Source organism: Microcaecilia unicolor, chromosome 2 (assembly GCF_901765095.1).
Source record: "Microcaecilia unicolor chromosome 2, aMicUni1.1, whole genome shotgun sequence".
Lineage (NCBI taxonomy): Eukaryota > Metazoa > Chordata > Amphibia > Gymnophiona > Siphonopidae > Microcaecilia > Microcaecilia unicolor.
Genome location: NC_044032.1, coordinates 492,830,703 through 492,848,832, shown reverse-complemented (window position 1 = coordinate 492,848,832; position 18,130 = coordinate 492,830,703). Strand labels below are relative to the sequence as shown.

Sequence of the window (18,130 nt, the reverse complement as noted above, 5' to 3'; positions counted from 1 at the left end):
CTGATGCTTAGTGCAGTGGGTTAAGAACCTGGAGAACTGGGTTTGACTCCCACTGTAGCTACTTGTAACCCTGGGCAAGTCACTTAACCCTCCATTGCCCCAGGTACAAAAACTTAGATTGCACTAGGGACAAAAAAAGTACCTGCATATATGTAAACTGCTTTGGTTGTACCCACAGAAAGGCAGTATATCAAAGCCATGACCCTTTAGAGTAATAGCTGCATGCATGTGTATGAGGAGAGCTGGTCCAATTCACTGGGTTTGGGGCATAAGCCGCCAAGTAGCTGGAAATGGGTTGTGCACTTTTTGCACCTCTCCTGGTGTTCATGCTGGGCCCAAGGGAGAGGACGCGGATGGAGTATGAGGTCCAGATGCAGGCATGACCTGAGTGGGGAGTTGTGTGTCGGAACTCGCTAGTCAAGTGGTGCACAGCAAGAAGCCATGACAGTATCAAAGTAACCTACAGGTGTGCTGGGAAAGAGTCCGATTCAGCTCCGGTAGATTAGAAGTTGGCCTAGAGACATTTTGTTTGTGAGGCTCCACTGACTGGAGTAGGGGAGAGCTATGCCTGGTTTTGGCACACAGATAAGGTAAACTGACCTCACTAACACTCAAACGTGGGAACCTCTGTGTATGCTTGCAACAGACCCAAAGTTTAAATTTAGCTAGGGAAGAATTCCAGCACACTGGCTCTGTCAGTGATGTCACTCAATAGTGTGTGTGCATGTTCCCTATTTGTCTGTGTAGAGTCACTTTAAGAGCTCTCCAAAAATGAAGAAAAACTTGATGCCTTGGAGAGAAAAAAAAAAAAAGAGTATCACAAAATGCTATATAATGATATGTGAAGCTCCATTTTGCATAGGAGCTCTATCTGGGAAATGGGTTCATGAGGTCAAAATGTTCACACTTCCCCAGTATTTTACAGAAGGATCTGCCAAACATGGAGTCTTTTGTAAAATATATGTAAGGATATGCAGGCATGTATGCCAGAGGATCTAATTTGCAGAAAAAGAGTGGTATCTCTTGAGGCTTTACACATATAAGCACCACCATCTACATGTGCAAGTTTTTTTTTCTTTTTTTGTAACTATATTAGGGGGGGAAAAAACCTCCAAACAGTCTACAGAAGTATCAGTGAACAATTCTTGTTCTTATGGGTATATTGTTCCAATGCAAGTGTTGATTTTGTGATGTATAGGTGTAGTTGCCAGCACTTACATACATGAATGAGTCGCACTTTAAAAAGACGCATATACAAGGGTGTAAAATAACTGTTCTGAAAGGTTAGTACAACGTCCACCAGAATCATTAATGAAGATCCCAGGTTCATTCAGGTAGCTGACATCTGCGCACACCTTTGAGTGGGTACAAAAGCTGGTGCAGAAATTCATGGGAGCTACATATCCCCTTGAAATCTACGTCCAGGCAACTTACACATATAAATAGCAGCTTTCCGAAATCACCATCTATACATATAAATGCTGTTATTTCCATGTGTAGATACTTCTAAAATGACCTTCTATGCGGGCCAAGGCAGCCAATGTATTTGTGTTTAAAACTGGTTTATGCAAAACTGTTTTAAATTTCTTTTACACTCAAGTTTTGGTACTCTTCTGAGTTTTTTTCCTAGAAAACATGCTCACTTAAAAAAAAGCATTAAATCTCACCTGTGTACATGCATGTCAGCATTAAGCCAAGTGCTGCCATAGCTCTGTGGGGACTTTGCATATTGACTCTGTCAACACTCAGCTTAACTAATGCTTCTCCATCCAGCCTAGAAAGCTGTTCTGAAAGGAGGAGACGTTCTAAGCCTCTCAGGACACAATGGTAAATGATTGAGGGTGTGGATTCTTCACTCCCAGAGACCATCACACCACACATCTGAACAAAAAAAGATGAAATTCCTTAGACTAGCAGATTTTATAGCAGTCTATACAAAAATTACTCAGATACTGTTGATGCCTATTTATTTAAAAAAAATTCTATCCTGCTTTATCCAACAATTCATAGACTAGAACAAAAATCACACATACACATAAGAAACTCACAATACAATAAATAAAATCCCCATTAAAACAAATCAGAAAAACACTAAAAAGAAAACTAATCAGTATGTACAAGCATCCAGCAGAAATTTAAAATATCTCATTCTGTAACAACTACTCCATACCCTTAAAAATATTTAACTTAGCAAAGATTTCATGTACAATGTATTTGTATTTTGTTTTAGACAAGTGGTTTACTCTTTGGATGGTCATAACATAATCATCATATCCCCAAAGGACCCGATATGCAGGATGTCAGCATGGTGCTCTGGCATGGCTAACAGGGAAACAACCTCTGCTCATAGTTCAGACCTCATATCTAGATCCCAGTCAAAAGGCTGAAAAGTAGTATGGTGGAGCTGTTTTTAACAGAAGGTTTAAATCCTTCTGCATTGGCAACAATTATAACAATCATGCACCAATGGGGATAGGCTGCAGGATTTTAACTGCCTCCACTCACAATTGCATAGGTTCTCAATCTCAGCCAAAGGTTTGTCATTGGTTCATGGACAAACATTTGAGAAGCGGTCACTGCAACAAAACTTCTCTCTTACTAGATAACCACAAGTATATATAAGGACCCATCAGTTGTATGTGGGGATTGTATGTGAATATCCAAAGCTGAGTCTCTTCAATGTACATAGAGCAAAGATGCATACAAGAAGCCCTTCCAGATTGAGCAGCATCAAAAGTATATTGAAGGACCCGGCATAGGCCATGTTTTGGAAAATGTGCTTCAGGGGTTGTGAATATAATGAATAAGCTTTAAATCCTTATTCTTCAATGATCAACAACTGTACAGATGCAATTTATGGCTTATTGTTGATTTGATACCTTCGATTGAACGCAGTATCCTATCATAGGATCACTGTAAATTATGCCTGTACATTTGTTGATCATTGAAGAAATAAGAATAAGGACTTAAAGCCTATTCGTTATATTCATGACCCCTGATGCAGGAGTTTGCCAAAACACAGTCTATGTTGGATCCCTCAATAAACTTTTGACGCTACCCAATCTGGAAGGCTCATTGTGCTTCATGCATCTACGTTTTCTTGTACTTTGGATTCCCTCTCCTCTGTCTGACCCACATAAAGCAAGAAAACATGACTATCAGGCTCATTTTTGAAAGAGATGGACATCCATCTTTCGACATAAATCGGAACATGGACGTCCATCTCCCAGAGACGTCCAAATCGGTATAATCGAAACCCAATTTTGGACGTCTCTAACTGAAGTCCGTCGCAAGGATGTCCAAATTTCAAGGGGGCGTGTCGGAGGCGTGGTGAAGGCGAGAATTGGGCGTGCCTAACACTTGGACGTCTTTGAGCCATAATCAAAAAAAGCAGGGACGTCCTAAAGTAAAACTTGGACGTTTTCACCCGGACATGCTTTTTTTACGAATAAGGCACAAAAAGGTGCCCGAAATGACCAGATGACCACCGGAGGGAATCGGGGATGATCTCCCGTTATTCCCCAGTGGTCAACAACCCCCTCCCACCCTCAAAAAACTAAAAATATTTTGTGCCAGCCTCAGATGTCATACTTAGGTCCATAACAGCGCATGCAGGTCCCTGGAGCAGTTTTAGTGAATGCAGTGCACTTCAGACAGGCGGACTCAGGCCCATACCCCCCCCCTACCTGTTATGTTTGTGGAGGAAACAGCAAGCCCTCCAAAACCCACCACAAACCCACTGTACCCACATCTAGGTGGCCCCCTTCACCCGTAAGGGCTATGGTAGTGGTGTACAGTTGGGGGAAGTGGGTTTGGGGAGCTCAGCACACACGGTAAGGGAGTTATGTACCTGGGAGCAATTTATGAAGTCCACTGCAGTGCCCCCTAGGTTGCCTGATTGGTGTCCTGGCATGTCAGGGGAACCAGTGCACTACAAATGTTGGCTCCTCCCACGTCCAAATGGCTTGCATTTGGATGTTTTAGACATGGAAATCTTTGGTTTCGAAAATTGCCGAAAGTCAAAGATGTCCATGTTTAAGGTCATCCAAATCCAAGGGCGTCCTTGTTATTTTCGAAACGAAAGATGGACATACATCTTTTTTTTTGAAAATACGCTTTTCCCCGTCCCCGGATTTGGACATTTTACAAAGACATCCAAATCCGAACTTGGACATTTATTTTGAAAATGCCCCTCTATGTAACCCTGAGATTGAAGGCCTTGCATTGGATAGCAACTGAAGCATGGATCAGTTTTAAGATTTTAATAATTCCTTCTAGAGGCTTATGGCAGGCTATTCTTCTGCCTATTTATTTAGCACTTTTTTAGGATCATATGAACCGACAAGGGCATTGCCTTCTACTTACCAACAGAAATTTATTTGACTAGTACAAGAAAATTAGTCTTTAGCTATTATAGTATAAAGCTATGGAACTCATTACCAGTAGAATTTGGAATGGGGCAGACCTATTTAAAATATTGCAAGCAACTTAAAGCATAGCTTTTGTAGCAATAATTTTAGCATTTTAAAATATCTAATTACTGTACTACAGAATAGTAAAGGTTTTAATATGTTAGCATATAAATATGGTTATGAAACAATAAATGTAATATCTGTACAATACTGTATTTTATTTTGTATCTGCCTAGATATTATTTAATGAGAGGTAGTACAGAATGGATACTGTAGGAACATGATTTGTGTTGAGTAGAATGGCTTAGAATGTGAATTAGTTTAGAAGAAGTGGACTAGGCCAACAACAAGTAACACATGCATTTCATCAAGTGTATTTCAAGGTGAAATTGGTCAAAATTAAAACCTTGCCTGAAACCAGATTTGTCTAGGGCAACGTTGCAAACTATGGGCCCTGTTTACTAAGCCTCACTAGAGGTGTGTTAGTGCTTTTAGTGTGCGCTAACTGTGTAGGAGCCCACAATATTCCTATGGGTGCCTACACAGCGCACGCTAATTTTGTGCATGCACTAAAAACGCTAGCGTGCCTTAGTAAAAAGGGCCCTATGATTGTTAGTACTCTTGATTAATGTATTGTTTTATATATTGCTTTGCCTAGCAAATTGAGGGGAAAGCTTCAGATGACACTAAATATAATGGCTAGGTTTCTTGCAGGACTCAGTAGAAGGGACAGTGTTCCTCCTTTGTTGCGGGAACTACATTGGCTGCCAATGAGAGAACAGTATATTTTCATATTGCTGTTGTTGACATATTAAGATTTTAAGGCATCAGACACCTAAGTTATGTGATAAGAGTGCAGAAATATGCCCCTAAACAGTTAAGGCCTTCTGAGTAACCGCACCTGCTTGATGGAATAAGTTGCCTGATGCTCTGAGTGGCGATACTTCTCTTCTGGCTTAAATATTTATTTTTTTCTTATCTTTTAAAATTGTAATTAATTTATTGTTTTATAAGTTACATATATCCCGACAGATATTTTGAGGTTAGGGTATATAAAGTTTTTTTCAATAAAAAGAGCAAATCATAAATTCATAAATAAATGGGGCTTCCTTGTTGTGTTATATTCTATAATTTAGGTGGGTAAATGCAAAGGCAGAGCACTGGCAGGGCTCCCATTTAGGCATGCAACTTGAAGAATACTGTAAGTTATGCACTAAAGTGCCATATTTAGGTATATAGATTTATACCTGCTATTGACATGGCATAAGTGACACACAGATACTGATTTAGACTAGTTTTCTATAATGGAATCTTGGCATCCAGATACCATTATAGAATAAGTGTTCAACATACTGCATCTAGGTACCTAACTTTGGTGCCCAGTTATAGAATTACCTCCTTAGTGCTTGCTGTGTTTAATTTGATGACAAAGAATGATGATATGAAGTTATGTGAGAGGGTTTGGTGAATATCTTAAACACTCTTTTCACATTTAAAAAGAAGTATGGAAGGCTGAATAACTGGTCAAAATATGTAATTATAATGGGACATTTGAGGAATAACTAATCATCTTCATTAAAACAAGGACAATTTTCAAAGCCATTTACCCAAGTAAAATAAACTGTCCCCCTGCCTGACACGGGTTTATTCTGTTCATGTTTAGACAAGGTGACTAAATCAGAACACATCTTAAATTTTCAAATGTGTGTGTCTAATTTTATCTCCTTTCTGCCGCCAGCATAAACAGTAGGTGCAAACTGCCTACTTCACACCTTTGCTAATTTTAAAAAAATGAAACAACCTGTAAAACATGCAGGACATAAATGCCCATACATGCCACAAATAATACAGGTTATTCCAAAGTGCCCCTAGTATGCAAGATCATCATTATTCCTTTCCAGACATGAGAAGTCCTGATTATGTCAGGTTTTCCTACAGAAAATAACACAGAAAAAATGCAAAGAGAATGTTCAGGCCACAGTAACAATATGAACAAAGAACTATATGGGCGTCTCTAACGTTTAGAACATGCTTATTTTTAGTGTGTGCAAAAAATGTTAGCACGCCTGTGTAAAAGGACCCCCCCCCCAATATTTATCGTTCCCAAAAAGATAGGACTACCTGTGCTGTCCAGCGTTGCCCAGCCTTGCGAGTAACATAACAAGCAACGCGTTTTGTTCATCTATTTTTCAGAATGTCAACATTTTTCAAGCTTTATGTCCACTTGAGAACACATCTTGATTTTTTTAATGACTTTTTCAACAACATGAAAACTTAAATAGTGTTTTCTAAAACATGAAAAACAGTATACATGGTTTACAAAATTATGCTAGGTCATTTAGAGTAGTTCAAGTGGCCCTTCTGAAGTTCAGCATTCTCAATAGTATTGACTTCCCCAGAATTTTATGAATAGTATAAATATGTTTACTCCTTTTATGTAGTTGATTTTCCTTTCAGTTTTCTTCCTCTTGGCATCACTCACTAGTCTTCCAATCAACAGCCTCTTGGGCATTTTACACACGTGCTCTGAATTTCGTGCTCTATAGCTGCTAATAGTCTCATCCTGCTTTCGTCATTCTCCACCACATGATATTTAGCATTTTGTGTGCAGTTAGCTGCTATTCATTTATTCCTGCTTCCTTCATTCTCTGCTTCTCGATTTTCTGTGTCCTAATCTGGATTCTGTGTCACAAAATGGCCGCTTAGAGGGACGAGGGAACCGTTAGCTGCGGAGATCCTCTATGTGATCAACCGGTATCTAGCCGGTTATTAGCCCATTTTTCACTGGATTTGCACATGACTTGGTCCGAAGTGCCTTGGGGAGCCTGTCGGTCTGCTGATCAGCCGTCTGACAACCATCTGAATTTGCCCATCACCGACGTTTCTGTGGACCAACCGCGGTTTGACCTGATCGTACTGAAAGTGCAGCGATGGGCAGTGCGGAGTTTTGGAACAGTTCTTGCTCACCTTGCTGGATCCGGATTTTTGCAAGGAGCCTGATGAACTGTTGGTCGCCCTCGACCCTAGCGAACTTCTGACCTTGTTCACTTGCAGCATTACTGCCAGGCCGTTGACATCTCTGCACAAGTTGCTGAGCGCCGTCAGCCTCCGATCGCCTCCTGCATCTTTTCCCAATCAGCTAAACATCGTTTGCTCTGATAGGCGTGGGAGGAATGAAGCACTGTTCCAGCTGATCTGGGGACTGGGGTAGACGGATGAGGAGAGCAAGAGAGTGGATCGTTCGTCTGATTACTGTTACCATCGAGCTGTGAGTTCCCCTGCAACGCCAATCATCAATCATCTGGTTTGCCCGGATAATACTAATAATACAAGTATAATTTCTACGAAAGCTAAACCTGGTCGGATCCTGCAGTACCAGTAATTATTGCCTACAACGATTCAAGGCAGTGCTGTCCTGGTTTGTCTGATAATCAGCCGATTCTTTTTGTGCCTTATTTCTAATATGAATATAGTCAAATTCTTACTAACATTTTTCTCCCTCTCACCGATCCAGTTAATTTTCTCTATTTCACCTACAGATTCTAACTTTATTCCCATTATACAAAATCAACATGGACCGTCTAGACGCTTCACTTCTCATCTTACCAAAAACCACCTTTATAAATGTAGAATGTCTAATCGTGGCAAACGTCTATCAACTGGAATGGATGGTTATTACAATTACTCACCAACTACTGAGAGGCAACTTAAAAAAATTTTCACCTCACCTTACATAGAGGCCTTTTACCAAAACATTTCAGTGGGATACATTAATGCCAGATCTGTTGTCAATAAAACTACAATTATTTCAGACTGGATTACGTCAGAAAACCTTGAACTCATTTTCATCACTGAAACCTGGATTCACTCCCAAAATGATCCGATAGTTCTTGAATTATGCCCTCCAGGTTTTAAAATTATCCACTGCTCCAGAAAGGAAAAACGAGGTGGAGGCATTGCACTCATCTATCGTTCCTATTTCACCATTGAAATCACCGACGAGTCCACTTCATCTCATTTAGAAATTGCCTCGTTCCGAATCTCTAAGAAATCCCTGCATGATCATCTGATCTGCATCCTCTTCTATAGACCACCCGGTAATCAGAATGACAGCCAGCCTACCTTCATGTGTATATAATTCCAACATTCTTATATTAGGTAATATAAACCTTCACCTAGAAGATTCTAATTCAATTAATACATGTGAGTGTATGGATTTTCTCCATTCCTGTGATCTCTCGTGGTCACACTTGCAAGCTACTCATACCAAAGGGCATACACTTGATCTCCTTTCATACAAATTGTCCACTAATTTCAGCTTACAACTAACTTATATTAACTGGTCTGAAACACCTTGGTCCGACCATTACAAATTAAATTTAACCCTATTATGGCAGAAGAAAGGCTCTCCCCGCACAGTCGATTATACGACTTACTGCACAAGAGGCCAGATCGATGCTAAGATGTTCTGCCAACTGATCTATGATAATGAATGTCAGCCCGTACAGATTCCACAAATTTCCTCCCAGAATGGGATGAAAGATGTAAAAGCATATTAGACGTTTTAGCCCCAGTAAGAACACGAATAACAAAACGACATGACCCGATGCCTTGGTTCAGTGATGATCTAAGAAAACTCAAAACTCTATCCAGGAAACTTGAGCGAGCATGGAGAAAGAAAAAAAATGAACTAACTTTCAATGCATGGAAACAAATGCAAAGAAGATACAAATATGCTATAAGGCAGTCCAAAAGGCTTTATTATAAAACCAAAATAGGTCCAGACTACAAAGACCTGAAGAAACTTTGCTATTTCATCAACAAATTAACAGATACCAATCCACTTACTTCTCTCAATACTGATACACCTTCTGCTGTCAGTCTTGCCATATTTTTACCTATTCACGAGGGCTAGCAAACACTGTTGCTAGTGAAGATCTCCGATCGGAGGGGCTGCCGTGGACGTCACCCATTCGTGAGAACAAGCAGCCTGCTTGTCCTCGGAGAAATATATATACACAAACACACAAATGAATATGCTAATATGGAGGAAGGAATAACCATAATGAATATGTATGAGGTATCTCATACATATTCATTATGGTTATTCCCCAAAAAGCCAGCTCTTTCTCCCTTCCGTCCTCCTTACCCAGCACTCCCTCTTCCTCTCCAGTAGTATTTCCTCACTCCCTTTCCCATACCATGCCAGTGTTGACCTTAGAAATGCATAGGCTCTATATGTAGGTCCTTCAAGAGGTAGTGTGTCATGATTTACTACTACTACAAATCATTTCTACAGGCTCTAAAACCCTTTCTGATGTATTGGTGCCACCTCAGTAAGGCCAACATACAATCTCTCCACTGCAAAACACTATACACAAATTTGTGTAGATCCTTCAAGAGGTAGTATGTCATGATTTAGGCTCTAAAACCCTTTCTGACCTCAGTAAGGCCAACACACAATCTCTCCACTGCAAAATGCTATACACAAACTTGTGCAAAAACAAACACATAACCTTACCAAACCATAACAGCACTAATTCCAAGAACAGGACAAGCTACAACCTTATGCATGGAAAGGCAGCACTGTAATTACACTGGGCTCTACAACACCAATACAGTACCTCGTGAAAAACAAAAAAACAAAAAGGGCTGCAAATACTACACGCTAGCAGAAAAACACATGACACAACTGACATGACACAAGGAACTAGAAATCAAAAAATATGAAGGCAAAATACTAAACTGGAAAGTTACCTTAAGAAGTCAGTCTCGACATGCAGCAATACTAGAGAAATTGAAACTTACATTCAAAATATCACAAATGCACATTTCCAAAAGCAGACATATTTCAATTCATAAATTCTGAATAAAATACTTTTTTCTACCTTTGTTCTCCGAGCATTTAGTTTTTTCTATTCGCTTTGGTCCCAGTGTCTTCTGTTTTATGCAGTGTCTTCTTTCCATTTGATATTTTTTCACTCACCATATCCACCATCCTCCTTATGTGTCTTGTCTACCATCTGTAGCCCTGTCCCTATCCTTCCTCCAGTTTCAGCATCTGCTCTCAAAGTGTTCTAATCCAGCCCTTAAATTCACCAGTTTTCCCTCCATCCATATCCAGCATTTCTCCTCACGCCCCTCCCCTCCATCCATGTGCATCTACTTCCTATGTCTTCCCTCCCCTCCATCCATGTCCAGCATTTCTTCGCTCTCCTTTCTACTCCATCTGTGTGCATCTCCTTCCTTTGTTTTTCCTTCCCTCCATTCTTGTCCAACATTTTTCCTCTCTTCCCTGCCCTCCACTCCATCCATGCTCAGAATTTCTTCTCTCTTCCCTCCCCTCCATCCATGTGCATCTCCTTCCTGTCTTCCCTCCTCTCCATCCATCCATGTCCAGCAACTCTCCATTCTCCCCTGCCCTCTCCTCCATCCATCCATATCAAGCAAATTTCCTCTCTCCCCTGCCCCCTCCATCCATCCATGTCCAGCAATTCTCCTCTCTTCCCTGCTCTTCTCTCCATGTCGTGATTTCTCTTCTCTCTCCTGCCTTCCCCTCCCTCCATCAATCCATCCATGTCAAGCAACTCTCCATTCTCCCCTGCCCTCTTCTCCATCCATCTATATCCAGCAAATTTCCTTTCTCCCCAGCCCCCTCCATCCATCCATGTCCAGCAATTCTCCTCTCTCCCCTGCCCTCCTCTCCATGTCCAGCGATTTCTCTTCTCTCCCCCTGCCCTCCCCTCTCATCCATGTCCAGTGATTCTCCTCTGCCCTCCCCCCTATCCATGTCCAACGATTCTCCTTTGACCCCACACCCTCCACCTCCCATCCAGCTCCCCCTTTTTCAGTTCCAACCCAGCCCCTCCTTCCCGCCCTCAGCTCCCCGACAGCCCTCCTTCTCTGTTCTTGCCGCCCTGCATTTTAACCTTTTAAGTTGCAGCGATGGCACTGGAAACAGCACAGCGGGATCGCCTCCAGCCTTTCCCTTCCCTTTCAGTGCCCAGCCCTCGCGGAAACAGGAAATACATCATCAGAGGAAGGTGGGACACTGAGAGGGAAGGGAAAGGCTGGAGGCGAGCCCACTGTGCTGTTTCCAGTGCTGTCGCTGTGACTTAAAATAAAAGGCTGAATCGCAGAGCAGAAGGAACAGAGAGGAGGGCTGTCGAGGAGCTGGGTGGGGGGAGGAGGGACTGAAAGCTGCCTGCAGCTGGGCTGCGCCAGCCTTGCGTTTGGGGAGGGCAATGCCCCCCCTCGCCCCCCAAACTACGCCCATGCGTAGAACTGTATGTTAAGGGAGGACTTGAATCAAATAGACTGAAAATTCTGCAGGAAACAAAACACATCTTGGAATCCCTATGGATTGAAATTGCATGTGTAAAGGGGAAAAGGATAGTGTACTACCGTCCGCCTGGCCAGGATGAACAGACTAATGTAGAAATGTTAAAGGAAATTAGGGACACTAACAAACTAGGCAAACACAATAAAGCGAATGCTACATACCTGTAGAAGGTATTCTCCGAGGACAGCAGGCTGATTGTTCTCACTGATGGGTGACGTCCACGGCAGCCCCTCCAATCGGAATCTTCTCTAGCAAAGTCCTTTGCTAGCTCTCGCGCGCCCGTGCGCACCGCGCATGCGCGGCCGTCTTCCCGCCCGAAACCGGCTCGAGCCGGCCAGTCTCATATGTAGCAAAAGAGATACAAGGGAAGACACAACTCCAAAGGGGAGGCGGGCGGGTTTGTGAGAACAATCAGCCTGCTGTCCTCGGAGAATACCTTCTACAGGTATGTAGCATTCGCTTTCTCCGAGGACAAGCAGGCTGCTTGTTCTCACTGATGGGGTATCCCTAGCCCCCAGGCTCACTCAAAACAACAACCATGGTCAATTGGGCCTCGCAACGGCGAGGACATAACTGAGATTGACCTAAAAAATTTACCAACTAACTGAGAGTGCAGCCTGGAACAGAACAAACAGGGCCCTCGGGGGGTGGAGTTGGATCCTAAAGCCCAAACAGGTTCTGAAGAACTGACTGCCCGAACCGACTGTCGCGTCGGGTATCCTGCTGCAGGCAGTAATGAGATGTGAATGTGTGGACAGATGACCACATCGCAGCTTTGCAAATTTCTTCAATGGAGGCTGACTTCAAGTGGGCTACCGACGCAGCCATGGCTCTAACATTATGAGCCGTGACATGACCCTCAAGAGCCAGCCCCGCCTGGGCGTAAGTGAAGGAAATGCAATCTGCTAGCCAATTGGATATGGTGCATTTCCCTACAGCCACTCCCTTCCTATTGGGATCAAAAGAAACAAACAATTGGGCGGACTGTCTGTGGGGCTGTGTCCGCTCCAGGTAGAAGGCCAATGCTCTCTTGCAGTCCAATGTGTGCAGCTGACGTTCAGCAGGGCAGGAATGAGGACGGGGAAAAAATGTTGGCAAGACAATTGACTGGTTCAGATGGAACTCCGACACGACCTTTGGCAAGAACTTAGGGTGAGTGCGGAGGACTACTCTGTTATGATGAAATTTGGTGTAAGGGGCCTGGGCTACCAGGGCCTGAAGCTCACTGACTCTACGAGCTGAAGTAACTGCCACCAAGAAAATGACCTTCCAGGTCAAGTACTTCAGATGACAGGAATTCAGTGGCTCAAAAGGAGGTTTCATCAGCTGGGTGAGAACGACATTGAGATCCCATGACACTGTTGGAGGCTTGACAGGGGGCTTTGACAAAAGCAAACCTCTCATGAAGCGAACAACTAAAGGCTGTCCTGAGATCGGCTTACCTTCCACATGGTAATGGTATGCACTGATTGCGCTAAGGTGAACTCTTACAGAGTTGGTCTTGAGACCAGACTCAGACAGGTGCAGAAGGTATTCAAGCAGGGTCTGTGTAGGACAAGAGCGAGGAGCTAGGGCCTTGCTGTCACACCAGACGGCAAACCTCCTCCATAGAAAGAAGTAACTCCTCTTAGTGGAATCTTTCCTGGAAGCAAGCAAGATGCGGGAGACACCCTCTGACAGACCCAAAGAGGCAAAGTCTACGCTCTCAACATCCAGGCCGTGAGAGCCAGGGACCGGAGGCTGGGATGCAGAAGAGCCCCTTCGTCCTGCGTGATGAGGGTCGGAAAACACTCCAATCTCCACGGTTCTTCGGAGGATAACTCCAGAAGAAGCGGGAACCAGATCTGACGCGGCCAAAAAGGAGCAATCAGAATCATGGTGCCTCGGTCTTGCTTGAGTTTCAACAAAGTCTTCCCCACCAGAGGAATGGGAGGATAAGCATACAGCAGGCCCTCCCCCCAATCCAGGAGGAAGGCATCCGATGCCAGTCTGCCGGGGGCCTGAAGCCTGGAACAGAACTGAGGGACTTTGTGGTTCGCTCGAGATGCGAAGAGATCCACCAAGGGGGTGCCCCACGCTTGGAAGATCTAGCGCACCACTCGGGAGTTGAGCGACCACTCGTGAGGTTGCATAATCCTGCTCAACCTGTCGGCCAGACTGTTGTTTACGCCTGCCAGATATGTGGCTTGGAGCACCATGCCGTGACGGCGAGCCCAGAGCCACATGCTGACGGCTTCCTGACACAGGGGGCAAGATCCGGTGCCCCCCTGCTTGTTGACATAGTACATGGCAACCTGGTTGTCTGTCTGAATTTGGATAATTTGGTGGGACAGCCGATCTCTGAAAGCCTTCAGAGCGTTCCAGATCGCTCGCAACTCCAGGAGATTGATCTGTAGACCGCGTTCCTGGAGGGACCAGCTTCCTTGGGTGTGAAGCCCATCGACATGGGCTCCCCATCCCAGGAGAGACGCATCCGTGGTCAGCACTTTTTGTGGCTAAGGAATTTGGAAAGGACGTCCCAGAGTCAAATTGGACCAAATCGTCCACCAATACAGGGATTCGAGAAAACTCGTGGACAGGTGGATTACGTCTTCTAGATCCCCAGCAGCCTGGAACCACTGGGAAGCTAGGGTCCATTGAGCAGATCTCATGTGAAGGCGGGCCATGGGAGTCACATGAACTGTGGAGGCCATGTGGCCCAGCAATCTCAACATCTGCCGAGCTGCGATCTGCTGGGACGCTCGCACCCGCGAGACGAGGGACAACAAGTTGTTGGCTCTCGTCTCTGGGAGATAGGCGCGAGCCGTCCGAGAATCCAGCAGAGCTCCTATGAATTCGAGTCTCTGCACTGGGCGAAGATGGGACTTTGGGTAATTTATTACAAACCCCAGTAGCTCCAGGAGGCGAATAGTCATCTGCATGGACTGCAGGGCTCCTGCCTCGGACGTGTTCTTCACCAGCCAATCGTCGAGATATGGGAACACGTGCACCCCCAGCCTGCGAAGTGCCGCTGCTACTACAGCCAGGCACTTTGTGAACATCCTGGGCGCAGAGGCGAGCCCAAAGGGTAGCACACAGTACTGGAAGTGACGTGTGCCCAGCTGAAATCGCAGATACTGTCTGTGAGCTGGCAGTATCGGGATGTGTGTGTAGGCATCCTTCAAGTCCAGAGAGCATAGCCAATCGTTTTGCTGAATCATGGGGAGAAGGGTGCCCAGGGAAAGCATCCTGAACTTTTCTTTTACGAGGTATTTGTTCAGGGCCCTTAGGTCTAGGATGGGACGCATCCCCCCTGTTTTCTTTTCCACAAGGAAGTACCTGGAATAGAATCCCCGCACTTCTTGCCCGGATGGCACGGGCTCGACCGCATTGGCGCTGAGAAGGGCGGAGAGTTCCTCTGCAAGTACCTGCTTGTGCTGGAAGCTGTAAGACAGAGCTCCCGGTGGACAATTTGGAGGTTTTGAGGCCAAATTGAGGGTGTATCCCTGCCAGACTATTTGCAGAACCCACTGATCGGAGGTTATGAGAGGCCACCTTTGGTGAAAAGCTTTCAACCTCCCCCCGACCGGCAGGTCGCCCGGCACTGACACTTGGATGTCGGCTATGCTCTGCTGGAGCCAGTCAAAAGCTCGCCCCTTGCTTTTGCTGGGGAGCCGCGGGGCCTTGCTGAGGCGCACGCTGCTGACGAGAGCGAGCGCGCTGGGGCTTAGCCTGGGCCGCAGGCTGTCGAGAAGGAGGATTGTACCTACGCTTGCCAGAAGAGTAGGGAACAGCCCTCCTTCCCCCAAAAAATCTTCTACCTGTAGAGGTAGATGCTGAAGGCTGCCGGCGGGAGAACTTGTCGAATGCGGTATCCCGCTGGTGGAGATGCTCTACCACCTGCTCGACCTTCTCTCCAAAAATATTGTCCGCACGGCAAGGCGAGTCCGCAATCCGCTGCTGGAGTCTATTCTCCAGGTCGGAGGCACGCAGCCATGAGAGCCTGCGCATCACCACACCTTGAGCAGCGGCCCTGGACGCAACATCAAAGGTGTCATACACCCCTCTGGCCAGGAATTTTCTGCACGCCTTCAGCTGCCTGACCACCTCCTGAAAAGGCTTGGCTTGCTCAGGGGGGAGAGCATCAACCAAGCCCGCCAACTGCCGCACATTGTTCCGCATGTGTATGCTCGTGTAGAGCTGGTAAGACTGGATTTTGGCCACGAGCATAGAGGAATGGTAGGCCTTCCTCCCAAAGGAGTCTAAGGTTCTAGAAACTTTGCCCGGGGGCGCCGAAGCATGCTCCCTAGAACTCTTAGCCTTCTTTAGGGTCAGATCCACAACTCCAGAGTCGTGAGGCAACTGAGTGCGCATCAGCTCTGGGTCCCCATGGATCCGGTACTGGGACTCGATCTTCTTGGGGATGTGGGGATTACTTAGTGGCTTGGTCCAGTTCGCAAGCAATGTCTTTTTCAGGACATGGTGCAAGGGAACAGTGGACGCTTCCTTAGGTGGAGAAGGATAGTCCAGGAGCTCAAACATTTCAGCCCTGGGCTCGTCCTCCACAACCACCGGGAAGGGGATGGCCGTAGACATCTCCCGGACAAAGGAAGCGAAAGACAGACTCTCGGGAGGAGAAAGCTGTCTCTCAGGAGAGGGAGTGGGATCGGAAGGAAGACCCTCAGACTCCTCGTCAGAGAAATATCTGGGGTCTTCTTCCTCTTCCCACGAGGCCTCACCCTCGGTGTCAGACACAAGTTCACGGACCTGTGTCTGCAACCTCGCCCGACTCGACTCCGTGGAGCCACGTCCACGATGGGGGCGTCGAGAGGTAGACTCCCTCGCCCGCATCGGCGAAGCTCCCTCCGCCGACGTAGTCGGGGAGCCCTCTTGGGAGGTGGCCGCAGTCGGCACCGCACGCGGTACCGACGTCGGGGACCTCACCCCGGGCGATGGGCCAGCCGGCGCCACGCTCGACGGTACCGGAGGCGCAAGCACCGCCGGTACCGGAGGGGTAGGGCGCAACAGCTCTCCCAGAATCTCTGGGAGAACGGCCCGGAGGCTCTCGTTCAGAGCGGCTGCAGAGAAAGGCATGGAGGCCGATGCAGGCGTCGACGTCAGAACCTGTTCCGGGCGTGGAGGCTGTTCCGGGCTGTCCAGAGTGGAGCGCATCGACACCTCCTGAACAGAGGGTGAGCGGTCCTCTCGGTGACGATGCCTGCTGGGTGCCGACTCCCTCGGCGACCCAGAGCTCTCGGTGCCGACGCGGGGAGGAGACCGGTGTCGATGCTTCTTCGACTTCTTCCGAAGCATGTCACCGGAGCTCCCCGGCACCGACGAGGAGGACGTAGAATCCAGCCGTCGCTTCCTCGGGGCCGAGGTCGAAGCAGGTCGATCCCGGGGGGGCTGTACCGCAGGAGCCCTCAGGGTAGGGGGAGACCCACCCGAAGGCTCACCGCCACCAGCAGGGGAATGGACAGCCCTCACCTGCACTCCTGACGATGCACCACCGTCCGACGACATCAGCAGACGAGGTCCCGGAACCACCGACGCCGATGCAGCTATCCGATGTCTCGGCGCCGATGCAGAGGGCCGATGCCTCGATGCACTCGATGCACTGGCGGCCGAGGATGAAGGTCTGGACTCTGACGACGTCGATGCACTCGATGACCCCGGTGCCGATGCCGACGAAGAGCCCGAGAACAAAACGTTCCACTGGGCCAATCTCGCTACCTGAGTCCGCCTTTGTAACAGGGAACACAGGCTACAGTTCTGAGGACGGTGCTCGGCCCCCAGACACTGAAGACATGAAGAGTGCCTATCAGTGAGCGAGATTACCCGGGCGCACTGGGTGCACTTCTTGAAGCCGCTGGAAGGCTTCGATGTCATGGGCGGAAAAATCACGCCGGCGAAATCAAAATCCGAAATGACGAATTTGAGCACCAAAAACTTTGAGGGAGAAAAATCTCGACCGAGGCCGAAAAGAGGCCTACCCCGACGACGAAAGAAAACTTACCGGGGCAAAGACTGGAAATACAGGAAGGGGCAAACGAAACCCAAGGGGGTTTGCGGAGCACTTTCCGAATGAATTAAATCTTTTCCGAAGAAAAAACACGTTGATTTTAACAAAGGACGCGCGAGGTCGACTCTCCGGGGCTCGACACGGCAAAAAACACAGCCGTACCGAGTGCGGACGAAAGAAGACTGGCCGGCTCGAGCCGGTTTCGGGCGGGAAGACGGCCGCGCATGCGCGGTGTGCACGGGCGCGCGAGAGCTAGCAAAGGACTTTGCTAGAGAAGATTCCGATTGGAGGGGCTGCCGTGGACGTCACCCATCAGTGAGAACAAGCAGCCTGCTTGTCCTCGGAGAATAATGGGTGATTTCAATTACCCCAATA

At 46.7% G+C, this 18,130-nt stretch overlaps 1 protein-coding gene across 1 annotated transcript in view; it reads right to left on the bottom strand.

The window, feature by feature from the left end:
• Nucleotides 1–18,130, bottom strand: part of HTT (huntingtin) — a 990,576-nt gene that overhangs the window by 43,072 nt on the left and 929,374 nt on the right. The window contains exon 63 of the mRNA XM_030191138.1: nt 1,668–1,881. Coding sequence (XP_030046998.1) covers nt 1,668–1,881 — 214 coding nt within the window. The remainder of the gene's footprint in view (nt 1–1,667; nt 1,882–18,130) is intronic.